The sequence below is a fragment of the Leguminivora glycinivorella genome, chromosome 10 (genome assembly GCF_023078275.1).
Source record: "Leguminivora glycinivorella isolate SPB_JAAS2020 chromosome 10, LegGlyc_1.1, whole genome shotgun sequence".
NCBI classification, from domain to species: Eukaryota; Metazoa; Arthropoda; class Insecta; order Lepidoptera; family Tortricidae; genus Leguminivora; species Leguminivora glycinivorella.
In genome coordinates this window covers 25004241-25020425 of record NC_062980.1, presented here as the reverse complement: position 1 = coordinate 25020425, position 16185 = coordinate 25004241, and the positions used below count along the sequence as shown (strand labels likewise).

Here is a 16185-nt window from a genome sequence, read left to right as displayed (position 1 = left end):
TATTGGCTTAGGATTATACAGATAAGTCAGTTTCATCAATATATTGCTTATGAATGAGTCATTTTGAACTCAATTTCAGTTTAAAAATATATAAACGGCTGGTTTTTAGAACCATAAAATTTAGGATTTCATATTCTCATACATCGCAAAAAATAGGCAATTTCATACCCTAGGGACTCTTCTAAACTTAGTATTTCTACTGTTTTATAATAATTATAATAGTTTACAACGGACAGGCAAAAAGTATTCGGACTATTTCGAACCCAAGAAATGTGAATTTCATTTAAAAAAGTTATTTAGTTTTGCATTGTGTTTCCAAAATGCCCCGCAAGGAGCGCTGTTCAAAATCCCATACAAATTGAAATTTACCGAAATGTTTTCAGAAAATTCATGCTACTCGTAGAGGGACCTCTTACGAAATTATTGCAAAGTAGCATTAAGTATTGTTTTCAGCAGTAAAAATAATGTCAATTTGTACTGAAAGGCAAATCAGTGAATAAAAAATGAGACCGCTTGATATCAGGTTGACAATCTTGCATTACATTATGTGACTAAATCGTTTTATATGACCTTTTTTACATAAGCATGTGATGTTTTCTACAGTGTTACATTTGATTATTATGCTAAATATTAATTTTGACTCTCTTTTCAGTATAGAAAATGAGAGTTTTTTTTATGCAATTTTGCAACTCTTACATTATCAATATTGCAATAATAGTTGAGTAGACTAGTAATATTACATTACGATACATGTGCGGAAAAGATTAAGTACGGAACAAGTGGCGATACATTAAATAAGGATTCCTTTGGTACCTTTTTGGTACGAAACCCTAAAAACGACCGAAGCCGAAGGGAGCACGAACATGTTTCTGTTTACCTGTATATTTCGTTTTTCATATGATACTATCAGAGATCGCACCGATCTGCGACGTTATTAGTGACTTATGTTATTTTGATGATATTTTGTATGAGACGACCATATGCAAGTTATTTGTAGTGACATCTAGCGTCATCCATGCATCGACTAGCGTAAATTATCAGTACTGCTACTTATCAATAGATGTCGCGACGAACAAAAAGTCTAATGCTCATCAATTTTTAGCTAATATTACAATAGTATTAATCAGTACTCTGTTTTCAATTCCTTCTGCTTGTAATATAAGTTGTAAAATGTTAATATTACATTTTTGGCAGACGCAACACTGTTGGCACCTAGTGTCGAGTAATGGTACTGATAATTTATGCTAGTTGACGCTTGCATTTACTAATGTATGGAGTTACAACGATTAATGATTTCTGTACCTTGCCTTGTCATATTAACGCCTTGTTTGAAATGTCAAACGAATAAAAGCGACAAGATACAGAAATAATCACTTCTTTATGCCGTGACTGTACATATGTGTTTGCTATAGAAAACATGGCATGTTTTATAAAAAGGGTCATATAAACGGTGTGTTATTGTTATAGTACGGTAGGGGTGTAGTGTAGTCTAGTAGAGGCTCTCGGCGTTGGAGGAGCGCGGCTTCTTGATCTTCTCGAGGTTCTTGATGACGATGTCGTGCAGCGAGCAGTAGCGGTTGCGGATCTCGCACATCACCAGCCACAGCGACAGGTACTCCTTCTCGTCCAGCTCCTAACACCATATAAAGTGTTATATCAATTCAATACGTAACACATACATTGACAATTTTAAATGTACATATTATTCAACTTATGTATGTTAGTTACATATATAAAATTTAAACTTTGAAATACCCCTGACATAGTGGACTGATTACCATCATTTAACAATATACCTCAGAAGTCCCAGAACACTCCCAACTAATTCAGCTTTCAAAAAAAAAAAACGAAATCGGTTTATCGCTTCATGGTTAATATTCCGAAAATACGCACTAAGCGTTTCACTTTAACATTTCTTTTGCGAAAAGAATGGAATGCCCTGCCTGGGTCTGTATTTCTGCACGAGTACAATCCAGGTCTCTTTAAAGCAAGAGTAAATAGGTATCTCTTAGGTAAGCGTGCTCCACCTTAGACCGCATCATCACTTACGCTTACACTTACACAGACAGACAGACAGACACGTCAAAATTATAAGACCCCGTCGTTTTTGCGTCGGGAGGAGGGGGGGGGGCACTTTGGAGAGAATCTTCACCCTCAATATAAAGTATCTAGATATCTGGTCGAAGTACGCAGCAGCCTCAGATTCGACCAACTAAATCTCTGTCACTAGTATTAAATATATAAAAGAGTGTACTCACTCTAACTGCTCTTCTGTAGTCATCAATATGTGGATATTTGGCGACTTTAGACACGATCTTCGCCCTGGAGATGAAGTATCTGGAGATCTGGTCGAAGAAGGCGGCGGCCTCGGACTCCACCGACTGGACCTCCGCCAGCGTGTCCTCTTGTATCGACACGCCGAAGTTGTTGCCGTCCTCGATCTTTGGGATCATGAACGAGATCCACATTTTCAACTGGAAAAAAATTGTTTATAAATACTTGACGACCGGTCTGATATTTTCTATGTATATCGTCGCCTAGCAAGCTTTGCTTAGTTTGGGACTAGGATGATCTGTGTAAAAGTCCCCTGATATTTCTTTAATTATTATTTATAAATAACATTGATATGAGAGAGAAAGAGGTTTCGAATATCAACAACAACAATTTGAGCAGTAAAGTCCATGATGAGATGAGGCAATAGAAAACCTGTGTAAATGCTAAAAATATTTTTTTAACTTTGCTGTGCATTAGAGATGGGCCGAATATGGACTTTGCCGAATACGAATATTCGGCCGAACATTCGGTTCAGCTCTTACCGAACCGAACATTCGGCCGAATATTCGGTTACGCCGTTTATAAAGCGGATGTTAAGTTAAATCTATTAAATGATTGAGACAATGGTTACATATGTTACTACAACTATCTTCTTATTAATTATGCTTTAGTCACACCTCGGACACTGGCGATCAAATATATGACAGAAGCGCGTTCCTAGCACACATTCTAAGCTCGTGTAGGTGAACGCGTACTATGCTTGTATGAGTGAAACATGACAGGTCGACTGGTCGCGTTTTTGACAGGCGGTAACGGAGAGGGGGTGGGCGGCGCTTTCAGCGGGGAGCGTAAGTGGCCATACTGTACGATAGTACTCTTTATTATACTGTGCTTTAGTGGATAAATAAAAGTCAGTTAAAACAACTCTGAACTCTTCTCAACTCTCAAACTATTGTTTTTTAACAAAATACAAAATCATTTATTCAGCAAATAGGCCACGGGGGCACTTTTACATGTCAACATTACAGAGTATTCATTAAAGTTAAACAAATGAAATTAATAGAAATATTAACTAAAAATATTAATCATAAGCAAAGTAGCTATACACTGATATAGAATAAAGTCTCTAAATGTCATATTATTACTAACTATAATCAATACATAAAGAAAGTGCAAACAGATACAAAGATAAAAGAAATCTATAATACTTCAATAGTTGTAAAAGACTGAATATTACAAGTAAAAATATTATACTTAATCAAATAATCCATGGAGATGTATAGCGTCTCCAAGAGTCAAATTTTATAAAATTAAAATATTTTTACAAAACAATTGTATTTACATTTTGACGCATGGGTAATTAATTATCTCTTTTTATTAGTTCCTTAGAAAGCTACTAAAAACCGGCCAAGAGCGTGTCGGGCCACGCTCAGTGTAGGGTTCCGTAGTTTTCCGTATTTTTCTCAAAAACTACTGAACCTATTCTACCCGTTCAAAACAATTTTCCTAGAAAGTCTTTATAAAGTTCTACTTTCGTGATTTTCGGCATATTTTTTAAACATATGGTTCAAAAGTTAGAGGTGGGGGGACGCACTTTTTTTCCTTTAGGAGCGATTATTTCCGAAAATATTAATATTATCAAAAAACGATCTTAGTAAACCCTTATTCATTTTTAAATACCTATCCAACAATATATCACAGGGGTTGGAATAAAAAAAAATATCAGCCCCCACTTTACATGTAGGGGGGGTACCCTAATAAAACATTTTTTTCCATTTTTTATTCTTGCACTTTGTTGGCATGATTGATATACATATTGGTACCAAATTTCAGCTTTCTAGTGCTTACGGTTACTGAGATTATCCGCGGACGGACGGACGGACGGATGGACAGACAGACATGGCGAAACTATAAGGGTTCCTAGTTGACTACGGAACCCTAAAAAAGGAGCTTATTATCCAACGGAATACGTGAGATCCTCATTAGTTATTTACTTTGTTTATTCGGCAATGCAACCGATATATTCGGCCGAATACGAACATTGAAAAACTTGCCGAATATGCCGAATACCCAATAATTACCGAATATTCGGCCCATCTCTAGTGTGCATAGTAGGGTTAGTATAAGCGCTCAGCTTTTGCTGAGATCTAATGACTTCTTTACGGCAATATCTCATGGATGCAAATGGTAATTTCATTGAAGTGAATTTAGTGAATTGTCCTACTTTGTTGACTACTATAAAGCCGCTTTCTCACTTTATTCATATAAATATGCAAGCAAATCTCGTCTTTATAGTAAGCGACAAAGTGAGACATTTCACCAAATCAAACACATTATTAATTTAGCACATTTTCTTATATCATATCACAGCTGGATGAAATCATATTGAATGATTCATTAAAGTACACACACGTGTCGCCAACATGTGTACATTTTGAACATGTCAGAACAAGTCACATTAGGTCATTGTACTCATTGCACAAGTAGTGCGGCTGATATTAAAGTTCAAACACTCAGTGTTTATAAAATTATTATGAAATATTAATGTTACTTTAGCATTAATTATTGTTTAGAAACAATAATTAATGCTAGGCACACTACTTTTTTAACACTGGATGCGGAGTATAACGACACTGACTAGGCAATCCCTAACTGACCCCTTTTGTTGGCACACAAATTGGATAAAAAAAAAGGGGTTGGAAATGATCGGCATAATTTACATAAATAGTCATGGAATGAATCCACTTGCCAAAATATTTTTTATAATGCATAAAACCTTTTCCCTTTCCTCCCTTCCTTCCTTTATTTATATGTAATATGAAGAACAGGAAAGTAGTTGCATTTTTCCTCAATCATGCAAACTAATTTCTTACGCTGTGACACAATATATGGACGATGCCTTTCAAATCGAATGAGCCAGAACCAACCAAGTTACATTTTCAACTAGCTTCTAAACAATTTTCCTAAATAGAATAAAATTTTCACTTACCAAATTGGAATCCTCAACTAGCTCTCGAATGTGTGGTTTAACGAGATGTATGAGGTCGCTCAGTGGCTTGTTACATGGAACGGAGCCGTTCGGCAAGGCGTACACTCGGGTCCCGTCGAGTGTCGACTGACTGGAGGTTTCTGAGGAGTCCACTCGGGGTCTCTTGGCTTGTGGCTCATTCTGGGAGGCGGCTGGCGGGGGTACTGGAATGTTTAAGTCCTGGAAAAAGGTGGTGTTTTTATTTGTCTGTAACACAAGTCATATTTAGCTAAGAAAGTGTTTGAGATGAACGGAAAAATGTGAATATTAATTATGAGGTGTTTATAATAACATGAAATACAAAGAGCTGCAATATGCTAATTTTATTTCATTCATTCATTCATTCATTCATTCATTCATTCATTCATTCATTCATAGGTTTTTGTTTTTAGCGGTAGGGCCTCAGGCTATTCGAAAGAAAATTATCATAATATTATATGTATGATTGTATGTAAATGTAGTGAAAGTTGTAGTTAAGAGTACTATGTTTCTAAACACAAGTAAACCAAAACCTGAGTATATGTATATAATTTTGAAAATGCCTATTTACTCCTAGTAATACATTTTAATGCACATACCTGATGAACATCAGCGAAATCTCGATTTTGGAAATTTGACGTTTCGAGAAGTTCGTTCAACTTCACTATCTTTTCGGGGAAGCCTTTTATTATTAAATGCTCGGCCTTCTGCTTGAGAGAATCTTTGTACTCCTGCACCTGAAACATTGCACGTAGGGGTAAAGCGATCGAGTGCCCAGCGACGACCTACTCGACGAGGACTACGCGGCACGCGCATCCTCAAACAACTCCGATGGCCGACCGAAGAGGTTATGTTGACTTTCATAGACATCATACTACTACCCTGACATACAACAAATAACTTTACAAATACTCTAAACTCTGTAATTTAGCCACAGGTGTCACGAAATTACGCTACAGTTATATTTAGACGTACTTTACTATGAAAGTGTAAGGTCACGCACACTTCATTGTCCCTAACTCGTGTCAAACAAAATAATGCTGCTAAGTGGAACAGTTTACCTTTTTTGCAACGTCCGTCATTATTCTAACGATATTTATTACTACAACACAAGTTATTCGATACACTTATTCTATTAGAAGGCGTAGAAATTCACTAAATATAATAGCTAATTCAACTATTCGTCACTGCAAACCATGAATTGAATTTGGTTTGGTTTAGCTGCGTTCAATGATATTAACCCACCGTAATCAATTAATTTTAGATATATAAATATAACGTTATATGTGCATGTCCTACCGAATCTAAAAGCTTTTCCAGTTCCACATCATTATGTACAGGTACGGACATTATAATGTAACGAATTGATAGTGAAAGATAGGGGCAGACGCTAATACAATTTATTCTAATGTTTTTTTAATTTTTGTGCATTTCGTGACTTTTGTGACATTTCCGTTAAAACTCTTCGTACAAATTAAGAACAAATAAAGTGCTCTGTGAACGCATCCAAAATAACTGAATACAATACAAATCAAAACGTTTTTAAAGTTAGCTCGAACATACTGGCAAGTGTTGCCATATGAAATGGAACTTTTTTTTCAAATGTCAAATCAATAAAAATGTCAGGATGTCAGGTTTGTAGAGTCCACGTTCTGTCAAATACACGTGGTAGTGTTAATAGTGTATTCGTCGCTCTTCACCGATAATAAAATGAAGGTTTTTTTAGTTAATATTTAAGAAATCACAGCCATAACAATGTCCACTTTCAAATTTAACTTCTCCAACGATGGGGATGCTCCGGCAGATAATATAGACAAGGCAAATGAACAAATTGTTTGGTTAGAATGTGAAGAAGTTACACCAAACAAACAAATAGAGGATATCGAGGAACTCTTAGCCCATGCTAGGATGTTCGCCTGCGGTGATGTGGAGATAGGTCATGTGGTGGCTACGGAGGCACTCAACAAAATGTACACTGGAGATAGTGAGTTCAAAAATGCTGTTGAACTAGCAGAGAAAGAACACAAAGACCTAGTTGCCGGTAAATACGAAGGTGGGTTAAAAAGTTATAATTATTTCTTTATTTCAAATACGTTACATAGCATGACAGTAAAAACTAAAGTACTGTGTAATTAAAAATACATAAAAGCATAAATATATAAAAGTAAGAAAAAATAAACACATCAAAAACAGAAAAAAAAAACAATATTCTATTTAGGCGACGACGTAACAGCGTGGCTTCATTGCGTCGTCTGACACGGCGTAGGGTATTATATTAAAGTCATTTCTGAATCGTTTTGTTGAGTATTTATTCCAATAATGATAAGAGAATTTCATAGTAGAATCTTATTGGAATATTTACTACAAATATTAGTAGTAAATCCCTTGACCAATCTCAAGGGATTTACTATATTTGTTTTAAGATTTCAAGGCTTATTTTCTTTACAGGTGGTCTGAAAATCTGGGAATGCACATATGATTTAATAGAATACCTCGAAAATCTGACGGGAATCCAGTTTGAAAATAAAAAAATACTAGACCTTGGTTGTGGTGCTGGTATTCTCGGCATTTACACATTTTTAAAGGACGCCTCTGTAACATTTCAAGATTATGTAAGTATAAAAGCTTGTGGGAAGAACTTCAACTACTTATTTTTATGCTTTTAATCCAAATTTAAAACATGATTTTGTTTTCAGAACAAAGAAATTCTTGAGTGTGTGACAATACCCAATGTTTTACTTAACATTGAAGAAAATGAAAACACACTAGACATAAAGAAATGCAAATTCTACTCCGGTGACTGGGCCTCATTCAACAATAAACTGGAAGACACTGAAGTTTTTGACATCATATTGACATCTGAGACCATTTATAATACCACAAATTATGATAAACTAATTGATCTCTTTGTAAAAAGATTAAGCAAAGATGGAGAAGTGTATATTGCGGCAAAAACCTGCTATTTTGGAGTGGGTGGTGGCATGAGACAATTTGAAGCAACTGTAGAGAAAAATGGGCTTTTGGAAAGCAAAGTCTGTTGGAAAAGTTCAGGGGGCATTCTTAGAGAAATATTAAAACTGACCAAGAAGATGTGACATTTATTTATTTAAATTAAGTATAAAAGCTTTGTAAAACAACAACATTGTAAATAAAATTGATTCACTATACTAATGGAAGACTTTCTTACCCATAAAATCCATAACCATCCACTAAAATTATTACAACTACCAGAAACACAACCTGCTATGATTGCCACTGATTACTTTACTGCAAAAAAAAAATGCTTTGGATCATATACTGCAGTATAAAGTTATGGCGAAAGTCTCTCGTAAACCCATCCATCCTCTCCCTCATGCAGCAGCTTCCCGTCCGGCTGCTCACCGACGTTAAGCTTCCTGAACTTGATGCGGTCATGCAGACGGTCCCGCTGCCCTTGCCAGAACTCCACGGCTTGGGGCCGAATGATGTAGCCTCCCCTAAAACAAATAATTTCTTTTAATGGATTTCCCGAGGGTTTACAGTATCTATTGAGTTCTTCAAAAAGAGTACAGATTTCACACAGACAGCATGCGCAAGCAATACCTTGGAGTTGCAACCTGCAAAGAGTCTATTGGGAGCGTTCAAGTATTATGTAACGCAATTTGGGGGGGGGGGGGGGGGTCTCGTAAAACGTTACGATGCGTTACAGGGGCGGGAGGGGGTCTTTCTTATAACACGTTACGTAACATTGTTTTTTTTTAATTAGGATATTAAAACTCCCAAATTGGCAACCCTTTCCATTTACGTTGTACGAGGAATCCCTCGATTCGATTGTATTAGTCTGGTCGTCATTTTTAATTTGCTCTCGCAAGTTGGAAAGCCTTTTCGTTTCAGTATTATTACTGCAAATGCAGTGCCACTATACTTGATGGGCTATGATGACTGTTACCATCATAGAAAACCATTGAGTAATATTTTTAACTTACCAATAACTTGGCTTAGGAACTTCCTTTTCAGGTACGAGATACTGAGCCTCCAAGACACTCTCCCGCTCTTGCAACACATCTCTTGACTCTATCGGAGTGCTCTGATGACTCGCACAAGCAGCAATCTGGCTTGGGACCGGCCGGGAGTGGAAGTAAGTTACTGACTCCTCTTCTGATAATTTATCTACTTGACCTTCTATCCTTATTGATCGGTTTAGGACTTCCCAGTAAAATGTTGCTGCTACATTTGGATTCAGATCCTGAAAAATTTTGAAGTGTTATCAACTTATCAACTCTTTTATCAAATTGCTTTAGTTTTAATTTTTAAAATGATTTCTACCAAAAGCCTATGATTCAGAGTGTTTGTAATTGTTAACAACTATTATCTTAATATCAGCAGAACATGTGATGAAATGTTATCATCTTGATTGGGGACTAATATATTTCATATATCTAAAATTTAAATAAAATAAGAAATTTAAATAAAAACAAGGAAAAAGTTTGGATTACAGCAACTAAATAGAGTAAAAGGTAGCAATATTACCATTTCTCTAGCCTTCCTACTTCCATAGTTAGTGAAAAACTTAAAGCCCTCCTTTCCATAGCCTTTCAGCAAAACAAATCTTGCTGAAGGAAAACCTTGTCTGTAACAAAAAAGCTGTTTTCAGTCATTCTTTTTTTTGGTCATCAAGTAGTTACCGACTCAGATTCAATTTCATGCCTGACTAACTAGGTTGATTAAAGGTTGTGATTCAGAAACTGATCTGTAATGATTATAAAAGAATATGTATAAATGACACCGATCATAAAACATATCAGAGTTAACAAGAAGGCAAACTCATTCCCTTATGCTCACACAGCTATGTATGCTGCTTTGGTGTGCATATAGGACACTGACTAGTGACTGAAGATTTAAATGCCACAAGTCCCTAGTCTGAGGGGCTTAGAGCATAGACTTCTTTAAGCCTTAGACATTATAGTGACAACTCTGGTTAATATGTTAATAAATGGTAATAATCAAAACTTACGGTGACACAGTGGCTAAACACATAGCATTCGGCTCAAGGATTTCCTTCTTAGTGCAAGCCTCTTCAAACCAAGCCTTAAATTGGCCAAACGGCTCCTTCGACACTAGGTGCTTTTCTAGAAAGGTCTCATCCTTGTCCTTGTATTTGATTCTCATTCCTGTAAAAATATTTTTACTTTATTCAGTTATCAACAAAAAGGAATTAAGTATAAGTACATTATGATTTTTTATTATTCAATCCACAATTTTAAGCATAACAAACAAGTCAGATAAGGATTTAAATTTACATCACGCTAAGGTCTACAGATAAGGTCAATTTCATGTCAAACTGATATTAAACCCAGCGTTCTATGTTACTGTGAAGTCCAAGAAATTGTTTTGTATTAAATTTGAAATTTTTACTTACCTCCAATATCGATGCTCATCTTGCGAACGCTTCGTGTTTCCGACAAGAACAATACAAAAGTTCTAGCTAAAAATCTTCCCATCCGGCCATTTAAAGCTACAGAATATTATTTTACTGTTAAATCTTGAGTACCCTCGCGAGAATAGATTTAATTAAACTTCCTCTTTCTAGTATGTCAACAACATCAGTGGAAAGAAAAATAACTTGAAATGACGCTCATTAAGAAAGACAATAAGATAATTAAAACATTTGATAACGCGATAAGATAATGAAAACAATTGACCGTAAAAAACTTCCCTTTTTCGCTGTCGAAGCTGTCAAAACTTCTTGAGCTTATTTCAGTTTCTGCTAAAAACGCTACCTATACAAAAATTTAACCAAGTCCACCACTTCCACTTTATGGCAACACTGAATTTATAAAAAGTTAATTTCTTCAGTATCTGTGATACGCGCGAAGTATAAAACTTGACCAGAAATGGTAAACTTTATTTAAATTTCCGTTTTATCTTTTTACAGTTTATCAATGAGCGGCATCAATTCCCGGCGCGGCTCAGCTAATCGTGGGCACGTTCAGTTTTAATTTGGTGTATGATTTCTTTTTATGTAAATAACTATGAGCTAAGAATTAATTAATTAAAACAATTGAGGAAGTCTCCAAAACAGCACAATAAATAAATGAACGCCTGTGGTAATTCAATAGCAATGCTTCGTAAATAAAACGTAGTATATACCTACATAGTTGCAAGAAGTTGACAACGGAATTTCGCTTAATAAATACCTACATAAAATTTACACACTAGCTGTTTCAGTAAATCATACATCCCGACTGATGATAAGCAGAGAGCACCCTAGCCTAAAGACGCCTGCACCATGCCTGCACTATACACTCTGTCAAACAAGTCTGTCAGTTAATAAGAACAAAGAAAACTATATGCATCCTTTTCTTTAGGGTGCTATAGAAAAGGATAACTATAGTTTTCTTTCTTCTTATTTACTGACAGACTTGTTTGACAGAGTATACATGCTCATTGCTCATTGCCATAATACACTAGTGCGAGCAAAAAACACTATCTGTACTGTGTGCGTAGCCGAATGCACAAACGCTCACGATAATAATTATGTACCTATATCTTTCGTTGCTATCTACTCTATCGCTCTTGCATTGGCGCGACAGAGCCAGACTGCATTTCTGCGGCGTCTGGCGTCGCAGAAATGCCACGGGGTCTGAAAAGACAGTTTTGTCTTTCGCAGGTGAGTTGGTACCTTTGTCCTTCCTTGCACATTGCCGCGTTGAAATTTTGAATAGGTACCTCTCAGAGTAAGAATTAGGAATGAGGTAAGATAATACATACGGGTGGGCCGCGGCTGAATCCTATTATGCATATGCAAAAGAGTCCGTAACACACAGTGTGTAGATAAAAGTAGTATTCATTTACTTAAGTTATTATTCGTTCCATTACTTACAATATTTACAATCACAAATAACAATAACCGACTAAGTAAGAGTCTCTGTTGCCCAAAGGGAGTCCCTTTTTTAGGGTTCCGTAGTCAACTAGGAACCCTTATAGTTTCGCCATGTCTGTCTGTCCGTCCGTCCGTCCGTCCATCCGTCCGTCCGTCCGTCCGTCCGCGGATAATCTCAGTAACCGTTAGCACTAGAAAGCTGAAATTTGGTACCAATATGTATATCAATCACGCCAACAAAGTGCAAAAATAAAAAATGGGAAATTTTTTTTTATTAGGGTACCCCCCCTACATGCAAAGTGGGGGCTGATATTTTTTTTCATTCCAACCCCAACGTGTGATATATTGTTGGATAGGTATTTAAAAATGAATAAGGGTTTACTAAAATCATTTTTTTATAATGTTAATACTTTCGGAAATAATCGCTCTTAAAGGAAAAAAAAGTGCGTCCCCCCCCCTCTAACTTTTGAACCATATGTTTAAAAAATATGAAAAAAATCACCAAAGTAGAACTTTGTAAAGACTTTCTAGGAAAATTATTTTGAACTTGATAGGTTCAGTAGTTTTTGAGAAAAATACGAAAAACTACGGAACCCTACACTGAGCGTGGCCCGACACGCTCTTGGCCGGTTTTTTTTTTAATTATAGTTTTTCGAAATAAACCTACTACGGAAACAGATTACCTAATAAATACCTATATCGCAAATATTGTCTTGCGTTTTAAGTATAGCTTAACTTTTTATTTGTGGTACCAAGTAGTACATAACTAATATATTTTCCAACTTCATAGTCGTATAGACTATCTAGGACAAAGGCAAGCCTTAATACCCTATTTTAAGTAATTTTGTTTACCTTGAGAGTGTGGAAGTGCCAGCGGCAAAAAAGGCTCCACCTTTCTTCGGGTTAAGTAACCTATTATAGAAGTTTTTTTTAGTTTCAAGGGATAGATATACCTATGTAATTTAAATTTCAATCGATACCTCCGTGCGTGTGATCAACTAACAGAAAGACAGACTAAGGGCCAGTTGCGTCAACCACATTCACATCATCGTCACGCTGCAGACACATCATCGTCACGCTGCAGAGGTCTATGGAAATTCCCATACAATAAAATTTAGTGAATGCTTTAACGGTGTCAGACGGTTTGGTGCAACCGGCCTTAAGGACGGACAACAAAGTGACCCTGTAAAAGTTCCAGTTTTTGCTTTTGAAGTCCGAACCACTAAACACGTACGTAGTATACAAGTCAAGAAAACCCTTTTTTACCGGATATCTTTAGCTTTCTTTTCCCTAGTTAAACTACTGTCACACCACAGTCGGCGGTTGCTTTGAAGAGCCGACAGACGCGAACAAATTTATGCGCCGTGTCAATACATTAGGCGGCGAGATGCTGCTGCCAAGTTACTGTAGGTCACGAGAGTTGAGCTCTCATCGGACTAGTGTAAGTTGATCTAAGTATGTACCTGCAATTAGGACTAGGTACTTATCATTTATGAAGATTTTCGATTTAACGAGTAGAGCGATTTGATTAATAGATACTTTATGCGAGTTATGCGATGTGTCAATGCAGTACGCCGTGGTTTGCGTGGATGACGATCGCGTCATCATATCGTCTATCATCCGTCGACGTCCCTTACCTGAGACACTTCCATAGTGTAAGAGTAATTATTTATTAATGCCTTATATTATGCTTTATTTTACTGTTATTTATGATGAAAGTTTTAAAGAATATCAATTGACTCATACTAGTCACTGGTTCCCGCCATCTTGGATTGTTATAAAAATGGCGGCAATGCAGTGACAGTGGCCAGTTCGAGTACAGACGAGTTGCAGTGAAGAAGTCTTGAAATATTTATTGTAAATTGGTTGTTATTATGTTTGTAATTAACGAATAAAGTAAAAGTGTTACAAGTAATAGTTTTCATTATCAACCTGGTAATATCCCTTATATTGGAGATCGACGGTTTGATTTCGTCGCGCCGCGTCGCATCGCATCGCCGTCGCGTGCCCGTCGTTCACGCAAACCAACCACGGCGTTAGGCGGATAGATGCAACTGCGTAGACTTCATGGTTGGATGTAGCTGCAGTTATATAATCGTTGAATCAAACTATCCGGTAAGCGAAGCGAAGCGACGCAACGCGTCAGTACACAATGCGTTGCGATAGGGCGCGATGCAGCGCGATTGCGACGCGAAATTGAAGTGGCGTAGATGATCCCTCTCTCGGCAAATAAAGTAGGTAGGTATTGCTTGTTTGTTTGTTTGCATAAACAGTAAGCAAATATACTTAATTCCCTGTCTCTTCCTACAGTTCCGACTCCATTCGCGTTTAAAATGCCAAATGCATTCCCGGGACAGTATCGCTTGTAGGACTTACCATAACACGATGCATCAGCGTGTACACTGGTCCATTTTAATATTTGACTCAAGTACACAACACATCTAGCGTTCGGAATTTTGCGGGTGATGTCAGCATTTAAATAGTGAGCGCGTGCGCCGCCGCTATGGAGATAAAGTCACGTTGCGGGTACAACACACCTGTGGTTCTATAGCATACCTACTACCTACCTACACTACAGTCCTACATGTACCCATACCTACTGTATACGAGTACATAGACTCATACAGAGTGTTAAACCAGTAGGGGCCACTTGAACCCGCCATTTTATATGGAATTTGACAGTTGAAAGCCCACTAATCCTGAGTAAAGTGGTTGGTGCAAGTGGGCCTAACTGAAAACCTCATCATACTATGCAACTTTTTAGGTAGGTAGGAAATCAACCCCCGAAATCAACCTTGAGCCGGACAACCTTAGAAAACATATTAAGGTTGACATGGTGGATGCAGTGGCCATCCACCAACCTGCCAGGGATGAACACATCAGGCGCCTATTATTAGGACTGCAGAAGACCGTGCGGAATGGAGAGCTTTGGTGCACATAATAACGACCCTATGTGCGCGACCCTCATCCATGAGGAACCGAGGAAGAGGAGCCCCGAAATCGTGAAAAAATCGAAATGTTATTCATGACAACGCAACCAAAATTTATGAAACAGACTTTATTTCGTGGTTTGGTCCCCTTAAAGTTGCTTAATAAGCTATGTATTTGAGGTTTCCAGTAGGTAGCTGTTGTAACAGATTGAAGATACACTTTGAAGGTTCCGTTTGGCTACACGCGGGTTACACCATAGAGACTACACTCACTGCAATTTAGATAAAATCACGTTTAGTGTGCGACCACACCGGTCGTTCCGTACGATTGGCTATAGATTAAACCACACACCACACCTGTGGTTTAAACCTAGGTGTGGATTGGCTGCACCTTAGACTAAACAAATAACGCAAATACTCAGGTCATTGCAATTTGTTTCTAAACTGCTACGCCTGTGTGGTCCGGGTAGAGTTGCAAAAAACGGTTTTTTTTCTGGCTTGAAAAAAAAAAACCGTGAAAAAAACCAGTTTTTTTTCTAGAGTATGTTTTTTTTCTAAAGTACGAAATCTCAAAATTTGCAAAGTAGTTAATACTTTTATACGGTTTTTTAGACTTAATGTTAACTTTTAAACGAATTTAATCAAATAACTTTAATTTCTGGTCTTATAAAAGTAACATTTACGAAATCTGTACTTGGTAGTTATCACTATTTACTGTTGGCAACACCACCGCCTCTCCACGCTACACGCAGCATCGGGAATTCCCCAATAAACGTTTGTATACTGAATGTTAATTGAATTAAAATGTACGTTATTGTTATTGAAACACGTTACAACTCACGAAAAACCGTTATTGTCGTATTATTTGTTCATCTGAAAAAAAAACCATATATAGAAAAAAAAACCATGGTGCTCGGTTTTTTTTCATGTTTTTTTCAAAATTCTGAAAAAAAAAACATTTGGTTTTTTTTCTATTTACAACCCTAGGTCCGGGGTTGGCGGGGTCGTGCTACTGTTGCTAGAGTATTGGTCAATAAACGATTGTAAGAATTTCTCAGAGATGAGTCCAAGCTAGATCGATTTTACGTTTAGGTACGCCTCCGCAAATGAGA

General features: G+C 37.0%; 3 protein-coding genes across 4 annotated transcripts; 1 reads left to right on the top strand and 2 right to left on the bottom strand.

Annotated features, from left to right (window-relative positions):
* Positions 1-1122: 1122 nt before the first annotated feature.
* Positions 1123-6481, bottom strand: LOC125230476 (proteasome activator complex subunit 3). 2 transcript variants are annotated; one of them, XM_048135619.1, is made up of 5 exons: positions 6343-6481; positions 5881-6018; positions 5264-5482; positions 2259-2474; positions 1123-1633 (listed from the first exon to the last, which is right to left on the bottom strand). In XM_048135619.1, exons 1-5 carry the CDS (start codon positions 6361-6363, stop codon positions 1490-1492), a joined length of 738 nt encoding a protein of 245 aa, XP_047991576.1. In that variant the 5' UTR covers positions 6364-6481; the 3' UTR covers positions 1123-1489. The 2 variants fall into 2 exon arrangements, with proteins under 2 accessions (XP_047991576.1, XP_047991577.1); XM_048135620.1 differs by having other exon boundaries at positions 5881-6012.
* Positions 6482-6926: 445 nt separating this feature from the next.
* On the top strand, positions 6927-8421 carry LOC125230208 (histidine protein methyltransferase 1 homolog). The gene is made up of 3 exons (XM_048135292.1): positions 6927-7334; positions 7730-7893; positions 7978-8421. Exons 1-3 carry the CDS (start codon positions 7037-7039, stop codon positions 8374-8376), a joined length of 861 nt encoding a protein of 286 aa, XP_047991249.1. The 5' UTR covers positions 6927-7036; the 3' UTR covers positions 8377-8421.
* Positions 8368-10973, bottom strand: LOC125230209 (pyridoxine/pyridoxamine 5'-phosphate oxidase-like). Its single transcript, XM_048135293.1, has 5 exons — positions 10680-10973; positions 10275-10431; positions 9791-9890; positions 9247-9506; positions 8368-8757 (listed from the first exon to the last, which is right to left on the bottom strand). Exons 1-5 carry the CDS (start codon positions 10759-10761, stop codon positions 8592-8594), a joined length of 765 nt encoding a protein of 254 aa, XP_047991250.1. The 5' UTR covers positions 10762-10973; the 3' UTR covers positions 8368-8591.
* Positions 10974-16185: the final 5212 nt, after the last annotated feature.